Below are 15,311 nucleotides of genomic sequence, written 5' to 3' on the forward strand. Positions count from 1 at the left end.
TTACACTTTACCCACATTGTGGCGGTCAATCAGAAGGGTTACGAATCCAAAATAAATCAACAAAAACACAACAAAATTGAAAAAGTGAAAGTGGGAATGAATGTAAATAAATCAATAAGTAATCAATCCAAACATTTCATGCTGCTAACCTCATAGTTGGTTGCCATACTCATATGGAATTCAATGTTGGATAGACTTTTATGGCAACATATTAGAGCCGTTTACAGAGAAAAAGTGCAGAACATCAACTCGAATTCCCAGGGGAAGCAGAAAAAACACAAAAGTTGGATTTTTTGTGCAAATGAATATTTGAAACAGATTTCTCTTCCACAGCATCGGCAAATAAGAAAAAAGAAATACAATCTTTCTACAAATATTTTATCTTGTGCATCACTCAATTTGTTGTATTACCAAGTTAACCCTTAATACGGACTGGATGATATTGGAAATTAAATATTAGAATTGAAGTGAAAAAACTGCCTATAATTTTTCAATTGTTATCGATATCCCTTTATTCATCTAGAAAAAATCAACAAATTTATCGATATTTTTTATCTGCTCCAATACGATTGGATATTTTCAAGATGCCCATCACAAACTTTTGCAAAAGTAATCTCATATTAAACGTAAATTGCCAACTATGATTTGTCAGTGCATTTTTTGTGCGTATTCTTTCCTCTTAGCCTTTGGCACTACTCACTTGGTACTTTTATCGCATAAGGTCTTGCAATTTAGATGTCCTTTCCAGACAAGAGCAAGAGATTTATTATGATACGTGCCCATATGTATGCCACACTTCGTTTTCAATATTCTCACATTTTTTCTTCACTTTTTCCTTTATTCTCTTTGTAGTTTTGACTTTTTTTGTTTTGTCAAAGTGGCAAATAGAACTTTGTTTCTTGAGGCTTAGGCTCTCGTTTTTTTCGTTGCGATATTTCCTGAGCATGCAAAAAAGTTTTACCCATCCTGGCGTATGTGTGTCATTGAAGTATTTATACCATTAAATGGATGTCTTCGTTCTATGCCATTTTTGCATTTTCCTCGCAGAATAAAACCTTAAATGGATTATCTTGATCTCAAAATAAAATTTGAAAATTGCAAAGAAAAAAAGAGAACTTTCAAAGGACACTTACAAGCAATCCTCAATCAAAAAGAATAATGCCCAAAAGGTGCTGCAAAGTCAAGATTTAAATTGGATAATGTTGTATCTCAATTTCGGCGTATGTAGAACAAAATGTGGAACAGAATTAATTTGTTTTAATCACAAGAAAATAACAGTCGGATAATTTATAAGAATATTTATTCATTCCTAATACAGAGGTCTATTACACGATCCATCTTACCACTTTCTTTTGTTAATTTCTTGGGGTCATATGGAAATTAGAGAAATATTGGGTTTAGAACAGAATTATGTGTTCTAATGTTTTTCTATTACAATTGTATTTTTAATGGTGATTGAACTTTTTTTACATCTATACTTTATTAACTTATTTTTGTCCATGTTAAGAAGTTATAACGGAAAAAATTGCTGTAAAGAAGTAAAAACAAATTGTTAACTACTACTTTTGGTACAATGTTTCTACTCTTATCTTTCCTTGGATATTTGCCTCCTTAACATGCTCCATTTCAATTTTCAAGGAATGTTATTGTCTGATTAAAAATACATACATAGCTTTGCAAACTCTCCAAGTACAACCCATTGCCCTGCTTAGTTGGCTGCCACAATTCAATTGCAATTCTTATTTTTTTTTTTTGGTGTTGTTGTTGGCCTTAAAGAATTATTATCAAAAAATATTTCTTTTCATGCCAAAATTTATGTATACTTTCATTCATTCGTTCATTTGCTTCATGCATTCTTGTGCACTCTTTATGTATTTTTTAATTTAATAAAAAGGGAAATAAATTCGTTACGATTATTCAATGCCATACATTATGTGTTCACGAGTGTGTGTGTGTGTCTGCAGACGACTTGAAGACAACCACCACCTCCACTCTCAGAAGCAAAAACGTCATCATCATCACAGTCATCATTATCCATCTAAAGGAGTGTTTGTCAGATTCTTCTTTTTGGCTTTTACAAAATGTTGGATGTTGAACTGGTTATTTTTCCTTTACCATCTCCACACAATTCCGAACCCATCACTTAACTTACCAAAAGAAAAAAGGAAAACATCGGCGGAACGAACACCACCACCAAGGCATACAAACAGCAAATTATCTCCACCAAAATACACAAAAGCGGAATCTTTTTTGACTCACCAACATTTTCGGGGCAATACAAAGTAGTTACTGTAGTTGTTGTTGGTTTTCCTTGCAAATTGTGGGCGAAACAAATGGTATAATGCTGCTAGGGGAGCCGGCATTCGTCTATTTCGAGAGGGAGTCTAGATGTAATGAAAAATATAACATGATCTGAACTTAAGCTTGGAAATTAAGAAGATTACAAACGGCTCGTCATATATCTCGTGTCCGTACAAGAGGTTGGTTGGTTTGTACAGAGCACACTAGCATCCAAAAAATTTACTCTGCACTAAACTGCCCTGCTTATCCTGCAATAAAAGAAGAGAACGGAATTTGTAAGGCTGCTTCTTTATTGTTGGTGCCATTGCTCTAGTTCTTCGGTTTTGTGTTCCTTCTGCCAATATATGCCGCTGCATCTACCATGGCTGCTCTTGTTGCATCTCAAAGTCCATCCATCTTCTGGGTGTAGTTCCCCACAATGTTGTCCTATAAGTGTGTTGATGTTGATGCCTTTCGTCTTCTTCGATGTTTTTTTTTTCTTTTGAAACGAAATGAATTATGTTTCCTATGTCTGCAGTGAAGGAATAAAGTTCATCTTGTGCATCTGTCTGCATTTTGGAATGTATAGGAAAAAAGCTGAAGTTACCGCCGCACATTCACTTGAGTAGTTTTCGGGTGTGTGTGTGTGTGTGTGAGCATGCCTCTTTGTATGAGTAACATAAAATGCATCAGTAAAATTATGCTATCGTTATTTGTATTTCTTATACTCATATACACTGCCATCTCGAGTATATTCAATTACATTGCTTTCTAGAGTTTTATGCCTTCTCTTGTTGTTGCTTTTCTGTTGTTTCTCACTTATATGTTTAGTTATTTTGTTTATTGATGTACCAATGGTTGCTAAAATTTACTAGACCATTTAATAACAGGATATAAAAAACAGTTTATTAATGCTAAAGATAGGACCAAGCTTGGCAATATTATCCAGGCTTGCTTCAGGTATTCCTGAATTATAATAAACTTAGAGATAGTCGTAATTATCATTGATAAGTTTAATATTGAGGAACATTTATAATTGCCCTTTTAATTTTTATACACAGTAGATATAATTGTAAGACTAAGGCGCTCTCACCTTAATTTTTTGTACGGTTTCCTATATTTTAAATCAGAAATTAGAAAAACAATACAACCGCCTTAAATATTTCCAGATTTAAATACATATTCTTTTTTCATGTTTTTTTTTTTTCATTCATTCTAAAATATACTTGTATACTCCTAAAAATACTTATACCATAACTAACAAACTTTACAAATTATATATAGCTTATATGAAATTACATTTTAACATATTTGTACTTTACAACCGAAGTCATACAAGTTTCGTCTGCACCCAGAGTCATGCATGGAAAACCTACTTTATTTTCTAGTCTGTAGATTAAAGTTGTAATGGCTAGAAGGACACTAGTTTTGTTGTATTGGCTTGTCAGCACTTCAAAGTCTCATTTTAATGTTCAGCTTTAAGGATTTGCTGCTAAAACATCTGCTACTGCTTCGTCTTCTGTTGGTCAGTCAGCAATGGCCTTCAATTGTTAACCAACCAACCACCTATTATTTGGTCTCTTCAAGGGGAGTCTGCCACTGCTGCTGCTTCTGTTGGTATATTGAATTGCAAGTTGTGCCGACATTTGTAAATGAATGAAAACGAAACGAACGAATGAATGTGATTTAAGTTGGTTTCTCGTATTTTTTGTGCATCGGGGGATTTCCAACTGCTGCTGCTGCTCGTAGAAAACCAAAAACTATTTTCTTCCACTCGTTGAAAACATTTTCCCCTGGCATTATTTGCTGCTAGACAAACGAGCTTTTATACCCTTCTACTGGTTTTGTTGGAGGGTAAAAGTGTTTTAATTTTATGATATTATGAGTGTTTTTTAGTGGCTTCGGGTTGTAAACGATCTAAATGAGAGCTGTGATACGAAAGAAATATAAGTAGGAAAAAGGGGCATTAGGGTGAAATGTGGGCTATAAGGCATTATATTAGTTTATAAGCCAGAAATTTAGTTGATTAACAACATTTTTGTTGTCGAATACTTTGAAGTTAAATGTATTCGGATTTATACATATATTGAAATAGAAGTTACAGAATTAAATATCAATAGTTTGATATTCTTGAGATATAAAATTATTTAACCTCAAGTCACAACGAATTTTAATTTTATTGAAAACTTGGAGTCGAGCTCTTCAATGGACAATTGTTTGTACTACAAACGCAAAGTACGGAATAGGCTACGACTTGCTTAGAAATATAATAAATATATATAGATAATAAATATATATAGAATATATATAGATTATATATAGATATGTGTATTATGTTTCATTGATTTTAATTATTATTTATTTCTTATATTTAATGGTGGTATTACTTCTGTTACACGTTAGTCATCCTAACCTTACCCTATATGTTTTTAATAAAAATACTAAAATTATCTTCACCAATTACCCAGTTTGTAATTTTTGAAAAAATTTATGATTTGTGGAATACATTTATAAATTTCGTCTGCATAAAAAATCTGCTTGCACTGAATAAATGTAAATCGTAGTCGCAGCGGCAGTAGTTCAGTCAAAATTTACTTCACTAAGCAAACTAAGCTTAGTTTGCTTTTTGATTTTCATGTTTTTTATTTCTATCTTGCGTTGTCTCCTCTACCATAACATGCCATGGTGCACTGCACTGTCAAAGACAATGTAGTTGGCATTCGGTAGGGACGGATGCCGTCGTGGTGATACATAGTTTGGATTTCATTCGGTTAGAAGTTAATGCTGGTTAAATTTAACAAAAGACAGCTTTATGAGAAGTTGTAAAAGTATCATCATAATTCATGAGCCACCACCCTCTATATAGCTGGGGGGAATTTTTTCTCCGTACCACCCAGCATACAATGCAAGGCAACACTCACTCTGATATCGGTATACTATCAACTAGTTCCTCTGTTCGTTTTTGTTGCTGGTGTAACTGGTGCTGGTTTTTTGTCCTTGCTTTGCCCCCGTGGGCGTTTAAGGTGTTGAATAATTTCCAAAATTATCGCTGTGGTTTATTTTGTGGAATAAAATTCGCTCAAGGCATACACAAGCGTTTGGTTAATACCGGTTGATTGCCAAGTAGAAGCATTTTTTTTGAAGATTACGATAATTCATTACATTTTTAGGTAAAATTTATTACATTGTTTGCTTAATGTGGGTGCACGGTTTAAACGTTTCTCAAGTAAGTTTTAATAGTGGCTAATTCAGTAAAATAAGCTAGTTAGCACGATAAAAGGTGAACTATTCATATAAATAGAAATCACAGAGTTCTTGTAAAAATGTTCAGGAATATTTGAGATATTATCAAAATATAAGAAAATATTTACAGTTGTCTATGTACATATTATAGTCACTCGCTTTGCTGTCGAATATGACTACTATGCCATACATTCACGGATTCCGAAAAAGTGTCCGAGAAGGTTCAAGTATCTGAATTTATTCATTGAGAAATATGTTTAACCATAACAGAATTATATTTATTAATAATCCACGATCGAAAAACTTCCTCATTTATTAGGGACTGCTGCATTAAGCAAGGCGCATACTAACAAAATTTCAGGTGCAACAAAGTCATTGTTCAAACCATAATAGTTATTCCACAAATCTGGACGGATTACTTTGGGCATAATTCCTAATTCCTAACTTTTGCAGGACTTTAGAAGGAAATGGAAGAAAACCGAGACTATCCAATCACACTCGATTGAAATTTTTTCACTTATTTTCGGCTTGGCACATACGCTATTTTTTATAAATCTTGCATCTTCAAAATCTGATAAATATTTACACCTATATTAACATTACCGTAAAAGTGTAGCCTTTAAACTATACTATTGTTGAAAAATCTGTGAATACCTTAAAAATATATAAATATCTACGAAAATATGTATACATGTTCCGTTTGTTATATTTTGCCACAACATCAAACATTTGTCATTTTTTAAAATAACAACTTTTTAATATGAATGTAACTGACATAAACTCGTTAGTTTGGAATGAATTTTTTATCGGCTGCAGACACAAAAATTGCGGCAATTTAAAACATTGAAACATCAAACAAATGCTCATTTTGTGAAGAAAAAGTTTCGTCTTTTTTGGTAATTTTTATGATCATGATTTGTTAGGAACGAAGTTTTTTATGTTGCTAATATTAGGGGAGTTAGTGTCGTTTTTTCTGTTATTTTCTTGTCGTTTTAAAAATATTTAAATAATAAATTGTGATTGTATGTAAATGCTGTGTAAATTGTTACTGGCCTGGCTTTTGTTGTCTACTAAAAATACCAAATTCAATTTAAATTTTAAGTTTTTAATTTACAAAACCATATTTTTCCCTTGTGGTGGAGAACATGTCGGCATTGCCACAGCCACCGACTGTGTAGAGTCTGTTGATGCCGATGCTGGTGTTGAAACGGATGATGTTGACAACAGATACAAAAACAACTACAAACAACGACGGTAACGAAAGTAATAATCATGAGGATGCTGTTGGCAGAAGAGCAAAGATGCCGTTATATTCCAACCAGCCAACCGACAATTTTTACTGCTAATGATGAGTACGATAATAATGATGCTGGTATTATGAAGATGATGTTACACAAACAAGAACAAGAAGAAGAATATTTTCTGGTAAAAGGGGTACTTAAACACATGTGGTGTTTGCGGTATGTCTGCTATAAAATTTACCACTGCCTCCTGCCATTCATTTGGCCTTAAATGCTGTCTTGGCTTTTTTAGGCTGCCATCAGCCGCCTCCTCGTATCACAATTTTGGCATGTTTCTTTATTTTTTCCGAAGGGAAGACCTCAACAAATGAGAAAAAGTCTGAAGCATCCCCCAAACACACGCGACGCAGACAACAACAAAGACTTGAAACATACATAATAAATTAAATGGAACATTTTGCAAAATTTCACCATAAACTGAAAAAATATGAAGATAAAACTTTACCGCACATTTACATGTTAAGCGGCGCTATGGCGTTAAGCAAAGCCGTGGCGTTATTACAAAGAATTATGTTCTAAGATGTGGTAAGGCTTAAAACCCATTTTGAGAATATGGGCGGTGATTAAAAAAATCATTACGGAGTGAAGTGAATGATGTGCTGAAAACTATAATGACTTAACTTTCATAGAATCGGAGGAGGCTGAACAAGTGTTAAAATTCACTCTTTGTTAGGAAATTAAAGTCAATAGTTGTTTTTTTTTTATAATTTTGTTTCGAAATGTTTGACTAGTGCGACATATTCGTATTATTCGATGCATTACTCTGATTTATTCTTTTTCAAAGGGATAATATCTTCGATGTTAAGGGATTAATTATACTTTGATTTAGTTTTACAATAATAAAATATGTTCGATGTTACAAATTTCTCCAAACTCAAAAATTCTATAAAGTCATGTTTGCTGTAATCAACATTATTTTTTTTATTATTAATTCAAAATAAATAAATACTAGAAATCCCCACCCTCACATTTCTTCTTAAATATTTTCATATCATTATTGTTTTATCGGATCAAAAGCACTCATTTTATTAACTAAATTCGAATTTGAATATTTTTATGTTGTAATTTTAAAACAAATACTTGTTAAATCTCTTATGTAAATTAATTTTTTTAACCCCATAATCTACAATCAGCTTCGTTTGAAAAACAACCCCCTTTCCAGCACTTATCCATTGCTTCCTTTCAGAAATTAGCCACTTTTATGAATATGATTATAAATTTTATTGTTCGTTCTTTTTTGCTGTTTTTGATGCTTCAGGGAAAATATTTTCCATTAAAGTCATCATCAAAAGAAGGCAAATCAATTTAACACTTTACACTCCCTGTATGTGAATTATTTATTCACTTGGATTTTTTAACATTTTAGCAAGGCAAAATTATACAGCACAAAGGAGAATATTTCTATGGAAAATAAAAAAAGAATGCCTTCAGCACTTTGACACTCTGTGATCTGGCACATTATAACCCTTCACAAAAGTTCCCAGATTGCCAGGGATTGTTGCGCGAAGGGAAACAAAAATTATTATAATTTTGCATATATTTATTTTTTGTGAGTCACTTCCTTTACATATCTCGCAAACACAACGTAAATGCGTTGTTACTTCTCCTGAGTTATCGACATCGCTGTTATCGTTTGCTCCATTTTTTCTTTCTTGCCTTGGAAAATCCCTTAACTCTAATAAATGTAAATTCAAATTTAAAACTAACAAAGCAGCAGCAAAAAATTGTATATAATTTTCCGCACCTTTCAGCGCTGCTGACAATTCCTGTAAAGAATGCCCTCATTGAAAAAAAAAGAAAAGAAAACGGTAACACGCAAGGATAATTCAGGAGATGCTGATGAGCAGAGAATAAAAATAAATGCGTGGAAAGCAGGGGCGATATCAAAAAGGGTAAACGCTATGCATATTTACACACATTTCTTGACTTATGAGTGTGAGAGCGGAGTTTGTAACACAAAACTCGTTAAATCCTTAATATATTTTCTACAAATTGCATGAGTTTCAGCGTATGTGTGTAACTAGGTAAATCTTTTGTATGAAAAAATACTCTCTTTATCACACATATACTGGCACATGAAGCAATGCAAAGCACAAAAATGTCAATAACATCCATTACAACACGTCGTGTCTCCATCATTCACACATTCACACGACAATGTCACACAAATCCTTTTAATATTAAATAAACTTTATTTTTTACGCTTATATCCTGCGTGATTACAAGTTCGTTGGCGTTTGATTGGGATATGTTAAATAGCTTCGGATAGCTCGAGGTAGAATGTTCACTTTTCTTCGTGTATTTTCTATCACCAGCACTTAATGATTTCACACTTACTACTGGGTTGATAGGTAAAATGTGAAGTTTGCTGTCGTATGAATCTAGCAAACTCAAGCTGACATAGTTTCCAAAAGTTTCTGCATTGTTTGTTACACTTTATTGAAATTCTGTAAGTGAATATATGGGAAACAATTTACATTAGCACATACTGGGTATAAATTGAAAAAATAATAATTATTGTTATTTAATGGATTCATCGATTATATCTACCAAGATATTAGGATTTTATTTTTGTTTTCCTAGTTAACATCTAACATAGTCAAGATTTGTTATCCAAAGTGGAAAAGTCCGCTTAATTTCGAATGTAGATGTTGTCGATAGTTCAAGAAATCTAATATTGAAGGAACTAATATAATTTATATTTTTACAAATTGAATAATCCGATACAATTAACTACTAACTATATATTTATAAAGTATATTATTGTCTAGTTTCTCTTAGCTTATTTCTGTTTTTAAATTTACAGAAACTACTAACAGCCTTAATCCCCGAACACAAAACAAAACATTTTAACATTTTAATTTTAAGCTACAACATGAGTATTTACGAAGAATTCACTCTCGCCATCTCTGCAGAGTAATCCTTTTTTCCTTAAAACAATTTAAAATTCTGTTTTCCTAAATTGTTGGTAAATCAAATTAATATGTCACATTGACTTATGGTCCAAATAACAACAATGTTTTATGTGATAAACATTTTGCTTTGGCAAACACCAACAACAAAAACGGCAACAACACCAATGGTAAAATAAAATATATTGCCCATTGTTGTTAGTGAAGACTAGCTGGCCGGATGTTCGGGTATATGGCCACTGATGATGACAATGAGTTGCTGTGTTGTTATTGCTAAATGGGGTTGTTGGTTGGCCTGGTTCGTTTCGTTTTTAAATCATGATCCTATTAACAACTCTGTTTTGATGACATTTTAACATCTGTAAGCCCATTTCTCATTTATCCTTGTCCCATATTGAATTTTTATGTTAAGAAGGAACATAAAGGAAGTAAATTCAACACCACTCCACCAATCTGCAAGGAAACTCTTCCTCGTGTTGTCCATCTCTCGTTTGCCCTCATACAATTCGTTCATCACATCCGTCCATTGTGTGCTGTGTGTGTGTGTTTGCTTGTTTGCATTTATCTTGCAAATACACATGATTTATATAAAAATGCATGAATGACATACCGAGATGTCTGTGTGGCAACCTAAAACAACAAAATGCCGTACTGCAATTCTGTTGCTCCCCCCGGACGAATGGATAACGGCATGGGCATGGGTATGTGGGAATGGTGATGGGAATGAATGATGGTTAGAAAATGAATGTTGAGTTTTAGTTATCTTGGAAAATATGCCACAGAAATATTTTTATTTTTTTGGGGAAATGTTCCAATGGGTTATGTCATAGGTAAGTGTACAATTAGGATGTTAGTAATGGCGTTAAGTAGCAGAATGGTGCCTTTACACTTCACGATAATCATAATAATTAACGAACAGTGGTTTCAAAACATAAATCAATGGGGGTTTTAAATTTCTCTTAATTAATATTAGATTAAAATTTTCAGACATTCGTTGATGTTTTGTTCTTGTTCTTAATTTTTAGTCTTAGAAAAAAATGGTTGCTATCTCTATAAATATAGTATTGCTAAGTCTATGCCCTAATTTCTAGTGTCGATCTCGATTAAACTTTACACTGTCATAGTCCATGGTTCTTGACTTCTCATGTAAGCCTTTTATTAGAACTTTTGTTGGTTGTTTTGTGAATTTTAGTAGCCCAACTAAGTAAACAGCAACGTCCATTCTTGCCCATTACTGTGGTTGATTACTTTTTCGTTTCGTTTCGTGCATGCGTTCGTGCGTGCCTTTGCCTGTGTCTGAAGGAGGCATTCATGTTAACATTCTCGTTTTTATGCTGCTGTGAGTGAGTGTGTGTGTTTTGGTCTGTGTGAGCAAGTGCATGTCCTTGCTGCAATTTCACTGGGGTAAATGGCTACAAAACGTCGTTTTGTAATCACGCTGTTTATCCCATTAAGACAATCATGTTTCAAGAATTATTATTAGTGAGTTGTTGGCTGTTAAAACGGGTGTTGCACTCTCGAATCGGCTCTTAGCCCTGCTACATGTTGTTACAACATGCCTGGCAGAACAATGCAATGCAAAGGCAGAGTGTGAATTAACAAAAACAAAAAACCGGGTAACCTTATGTTTGGCATTGGAGGCGGCAACGACGCTGACGTTGGTGCCTTCACGAACAGACCATGGTGCTTATGGCTCGTTAGTATTTTAAACACTTAAACGGAGGTTGGCAAAAGTTCTTACTCTCTTTATGTTGGTGTTGGTAATGGTTATCTTTAACGTTTCTCCCAGTCGCCAGTGCCACCATACGTCTGTGTACATTCTCGACGTTGGTGGGTTTTGTTTGTCTTAGTTAAGCAACAAATTTGTAAAATGCTAACCATTATTGCTACGAGTTAAATGCCACAAGCAACAAAAACTTATAAGCAGCAATATGAGAGCTGCTCACCCCCTAGTGACAATAGTTAGGGGGCGTAGAAATAGAGATTCAGATTCTACATCAAGGAGTTTGAGGTGAACATAACACTTTCGTGCACTCGTGCTGGGTAAGGGGGTTGTGTAATTTTATATCGTTGTAAACACATGCAACATTGTTGCTGATGTTTTATTTGTTTTTCGAGACGTTAACATGCAGAGGTATGCATTGAGTGAGTGGATGTGCAAATGCTCACACGACCTGGCACAAAACGTGTGTGTAATTAAAAGCTGATGACAGCTTACATACGTTTGCATTTAATTTTTTCCTGTTTGTTTTTCTAACACTTTTTACGCCCTCAAATTCACATTTACACACATGCATGTATATGCGCGGTTACAGCACCTGGTGCAAATGATGCGTATTTTCTTACCCTTGTTGCCGCTGCACGCATTTGAACAAATCAAGGAATTCGAGAGCACATCGGGAAAGCATGCTTAATGTTTTGATATTGTTTGTGGTGATTCCCATCAACAGATACCAAAACAAGTTGCAAATGTTCTCAAAGTGTTATTTAATACGTGAAAAGTTATATTTATGTAGATAATGAATAAAATAAAATCGAGTTCTCGTCATTTAATATGAATGAAAATTTTCCGAGGGAAATATGAATTCAAATAGAACAAATTCAGAATATATTTAGTCATTTAGTACATTCAAATATGATGAAGGGATTTTCTAAATCTGGTATGTTTTTATCACTCCAGACCTAATTGAATAGAAACAATTTTACAATTTTTTTTTCCTTTTTTTTTCTTCATTTGATTTTTTGGGCCAGAATTCTACGATCATATAAATAATGTTTTTTTTTTAGGTTTTGAGGGTTCTGTTCTGAAAACTACACTTCATTTTACCAATAACTGTTGTTCAATGAAACTGTTATAGGTCGGATAAATCACTAAACACTGTTAATATTGCCTTAAATGTTAAATATTTACCCTGTTTATTACAATTTGCTATGACGAAAGATGGTACCATTTACTTGCTGATTTGGAATTTTAAATACATATTTAGTTAGACAATAAAACTTTTATTGCGTTACTTATCTATACGAGAACGTTTCAAATAATGCTCACTATCATAAAATATTGTTATTTGGTACAGGCAAGATACTTTATGGATCATAAAACGTTTTAATTTCTCAAATTTCGGAAAATTAAAATTTTAAACAAATATTTTATAACAGCCACACACAATATTTTTACAGACTACTACGTAGTCATCTGCAATGATCTATACTAATGTTTTTCTTCTTTTTTTAATTTTGCAGATGGTGACGAGAACGAAGAAAATATTTGTGGGTGGCCTATCGGCGCCCACAACACTGGAAGACGTCAAAAGCTATTTCGAACAATTTGGTCCGGTAAGTACTGGCATAGATCTCAAAGACAAAGATGTCTATATGACGTTTTCACATAAAAGTGCAATGCCAGAAGGCTTAAACATTCAATTGTAGTAAAAAGGGGAATGGGCACTCTATGTATGCCTGTATGTCGGTTTGTCTGTCCTTTCAATATATTAAGTAAAATATAATTTAATATTTGGATCAATGTAGCTGCATATGAACAGACCAAGACATACAAAATTTACAACTTAAGTAATGACAATAAAACATTTATTACTCTAAAGACTTATCAAATTCAAGCACTCACATGTTCTGTACAGCAATTGAACACATACACACTCGCACATATGCATATACAATCATCTGCACATGTCCTAATGAAAGACAAAACTGAATTTATGGCTTCAAATTGAATTTTCTTCTATGTGCAAAAAACACAAACACTTAAACATTTATATTCCACGCACATGTGTGCAAACGACTGTTCGACATATTCGGCAAACACTGACAACCATAGCAACCAACACTACCATTGACAAATACACCGAAATAAAAATCCATTACCATACAAAAATTCTTGGACAAAGGACTGCAAGATATACTGAAGAGAACTCTTGTGCATGGTTTTGGCTTCTTCATTTCTGTTTTCAACATTGTAAGCAGTTTTTATGAATGAAGCAGAACAGAAGTTGGAGAAATATTATTGATTGCATTGCTGTCTTAAACTCAGTGATAAATGAAGTATGAAAAGACTCTGGGGGCACTATGCAGCATACAAAAGTGCAAATAGTAATATGGGTAGGTAGCATCATATTCTGACGATGCGAATCGTATATATACAGAGGTAACTTTGTTTTCAATACAAATATGAGTATGGATCCAGTGATATTTAATCAACTTAATATATATGTCTTCTCTATGTTTGAACATGGTTTGAACAATTGCAACGACGATCTTAGAGACAGTCTGTTGTTTTCATAGTTATTCACATCTTGTAGAAAAATCAAAATAGTCGAATTCTTTAGATTTCTTAAATCTTATTCCAAACAAAAAAGTGGACAAGTTGTTCTTTAACCATAATGTAATCAAATATCTGCACAGTTAATAGGTCTAGAATTACAAAGTTCAAAACGAACAGTCAGTTTTTGTCGTTAAAATCAGCTGATCTATTCCCAATAATAAGTGTGTACCGGTTATGCAAAAACAAGTGATATATGGCTTCCAAAAACAGTATTTGCAGAATGTTGTTATATAAAAACAGTTTACTTGCACAAAAAAACGAAAATAGTTCAAATTATTAGACTAATATGTGTTTGAATTCATTTAAGTAAAAATCAATTAAATTCGATTGCCAACGTAACTGTGATATCTGGTGTGCGGTATACAATTAACGACATATTTATGCTGATGATGCAAATAATTGTTTCCCAAACTCTATTAAACGACTTTAACTTGAATTATTCCACTTCGAATGCAATTCGATTTTCTTCAACTTGATTATCATTGTCATCATTATTGATCCAACCATACAGTTAACACCACATAATTGTAATGATTAAAAGTATAGCTAAAATGTCTACCACTAACAATTGCTATTATGTGGAGCATACTGTTCTCATTTCTTTTGAATTTCAATTCGTATGACAAATTCGCCAAATCTTTGTACTCATGGATGCAGTGTATGGATGTGTGTTTTGTTTGCATGTATAAGCAATGAGAGAATGAGAAAAAGAAGAAAGACATTTTGTGTGTGTTCATAAATAATTTGATTGACTTCTTGACAATACTTTGTTTTGCATACAATCACATTTCTGCACATGCACATGCCCACACACTCATTCAATCACACTCAAATATTGTATATTTGCTCAAGTTTTTGTATGCCAAATGTTGAATGTTTCTAATGCATATTACTTTTGCATAAAAATAAAAGAAAACGACAATATGTTAAGAGGAACCAGATGTGGGGAAATGTAAGGGGTGTGTCCATGGAGAAACGTGCCTTCGTTATGGCACGAAGCAAAAACACCAGTGACCGAATACTATAAACAAGTAGAAGAAGAATAACAATTCATAAACATGCAATGTACAACAATGATTGTGTTCAATTGCCAGTGGCAATATTTATGGGTTCCGTTCCATTGTACCCTACTCGATCGGTTGCAGCAATATCAGAAACGGAATAAAGACAAATGTCTTGTAATAAAAACAATTTCTGGAAGAGATACCAAGTTACAAAGGTGGCAGACATGATATA

At 33.2% G+C, this 15,311-nt stretch overlaps 1 protein-coding gene across 3 annotated transcripts in view; it reads left to right on the forward strand.

The window, feature by feature from the left end:
* LOC133328745 (RNA-binding protein Musashi homolog Rbp6) overlaps positions 1 to 15,311 on the forward strand; it is a 219,639-nt gene that overhangs the window by 39,828 nt on the left and 164,500 nt on the right. For all 3 annotated transcript variants that reach the window (XM_061537292.1, XM_061537293.1, XM_061537294.1), the window contains exon 2: positions 12,980 to 13,072. In XM_061537292.1, the coding sequence (XP_061393276.1) occupies positions 12,980 to 13,072 (93 nt within the window). The remainder of the gene's footprint in view (positions 1 to 12,979; positions 13,073 to 15,311) is intronic.

Source organism: Musca vetustissima, unplaced genomic scaffold (genome assembly GCF_032173495.1).
Source record: "Musca vetustissima isolate MV318-11 ecotype Yass unplaced genomic scaffold, APGP_CSIRO_Mvet_v1 utg1769, whole genome shotgun sequence".
Classification (NCBI taxonomy): Eukaryota; Metazoa; Arthropoda; class Insecta; order Diptera; family Muscidae; genus Musca; species Musca vetustissima.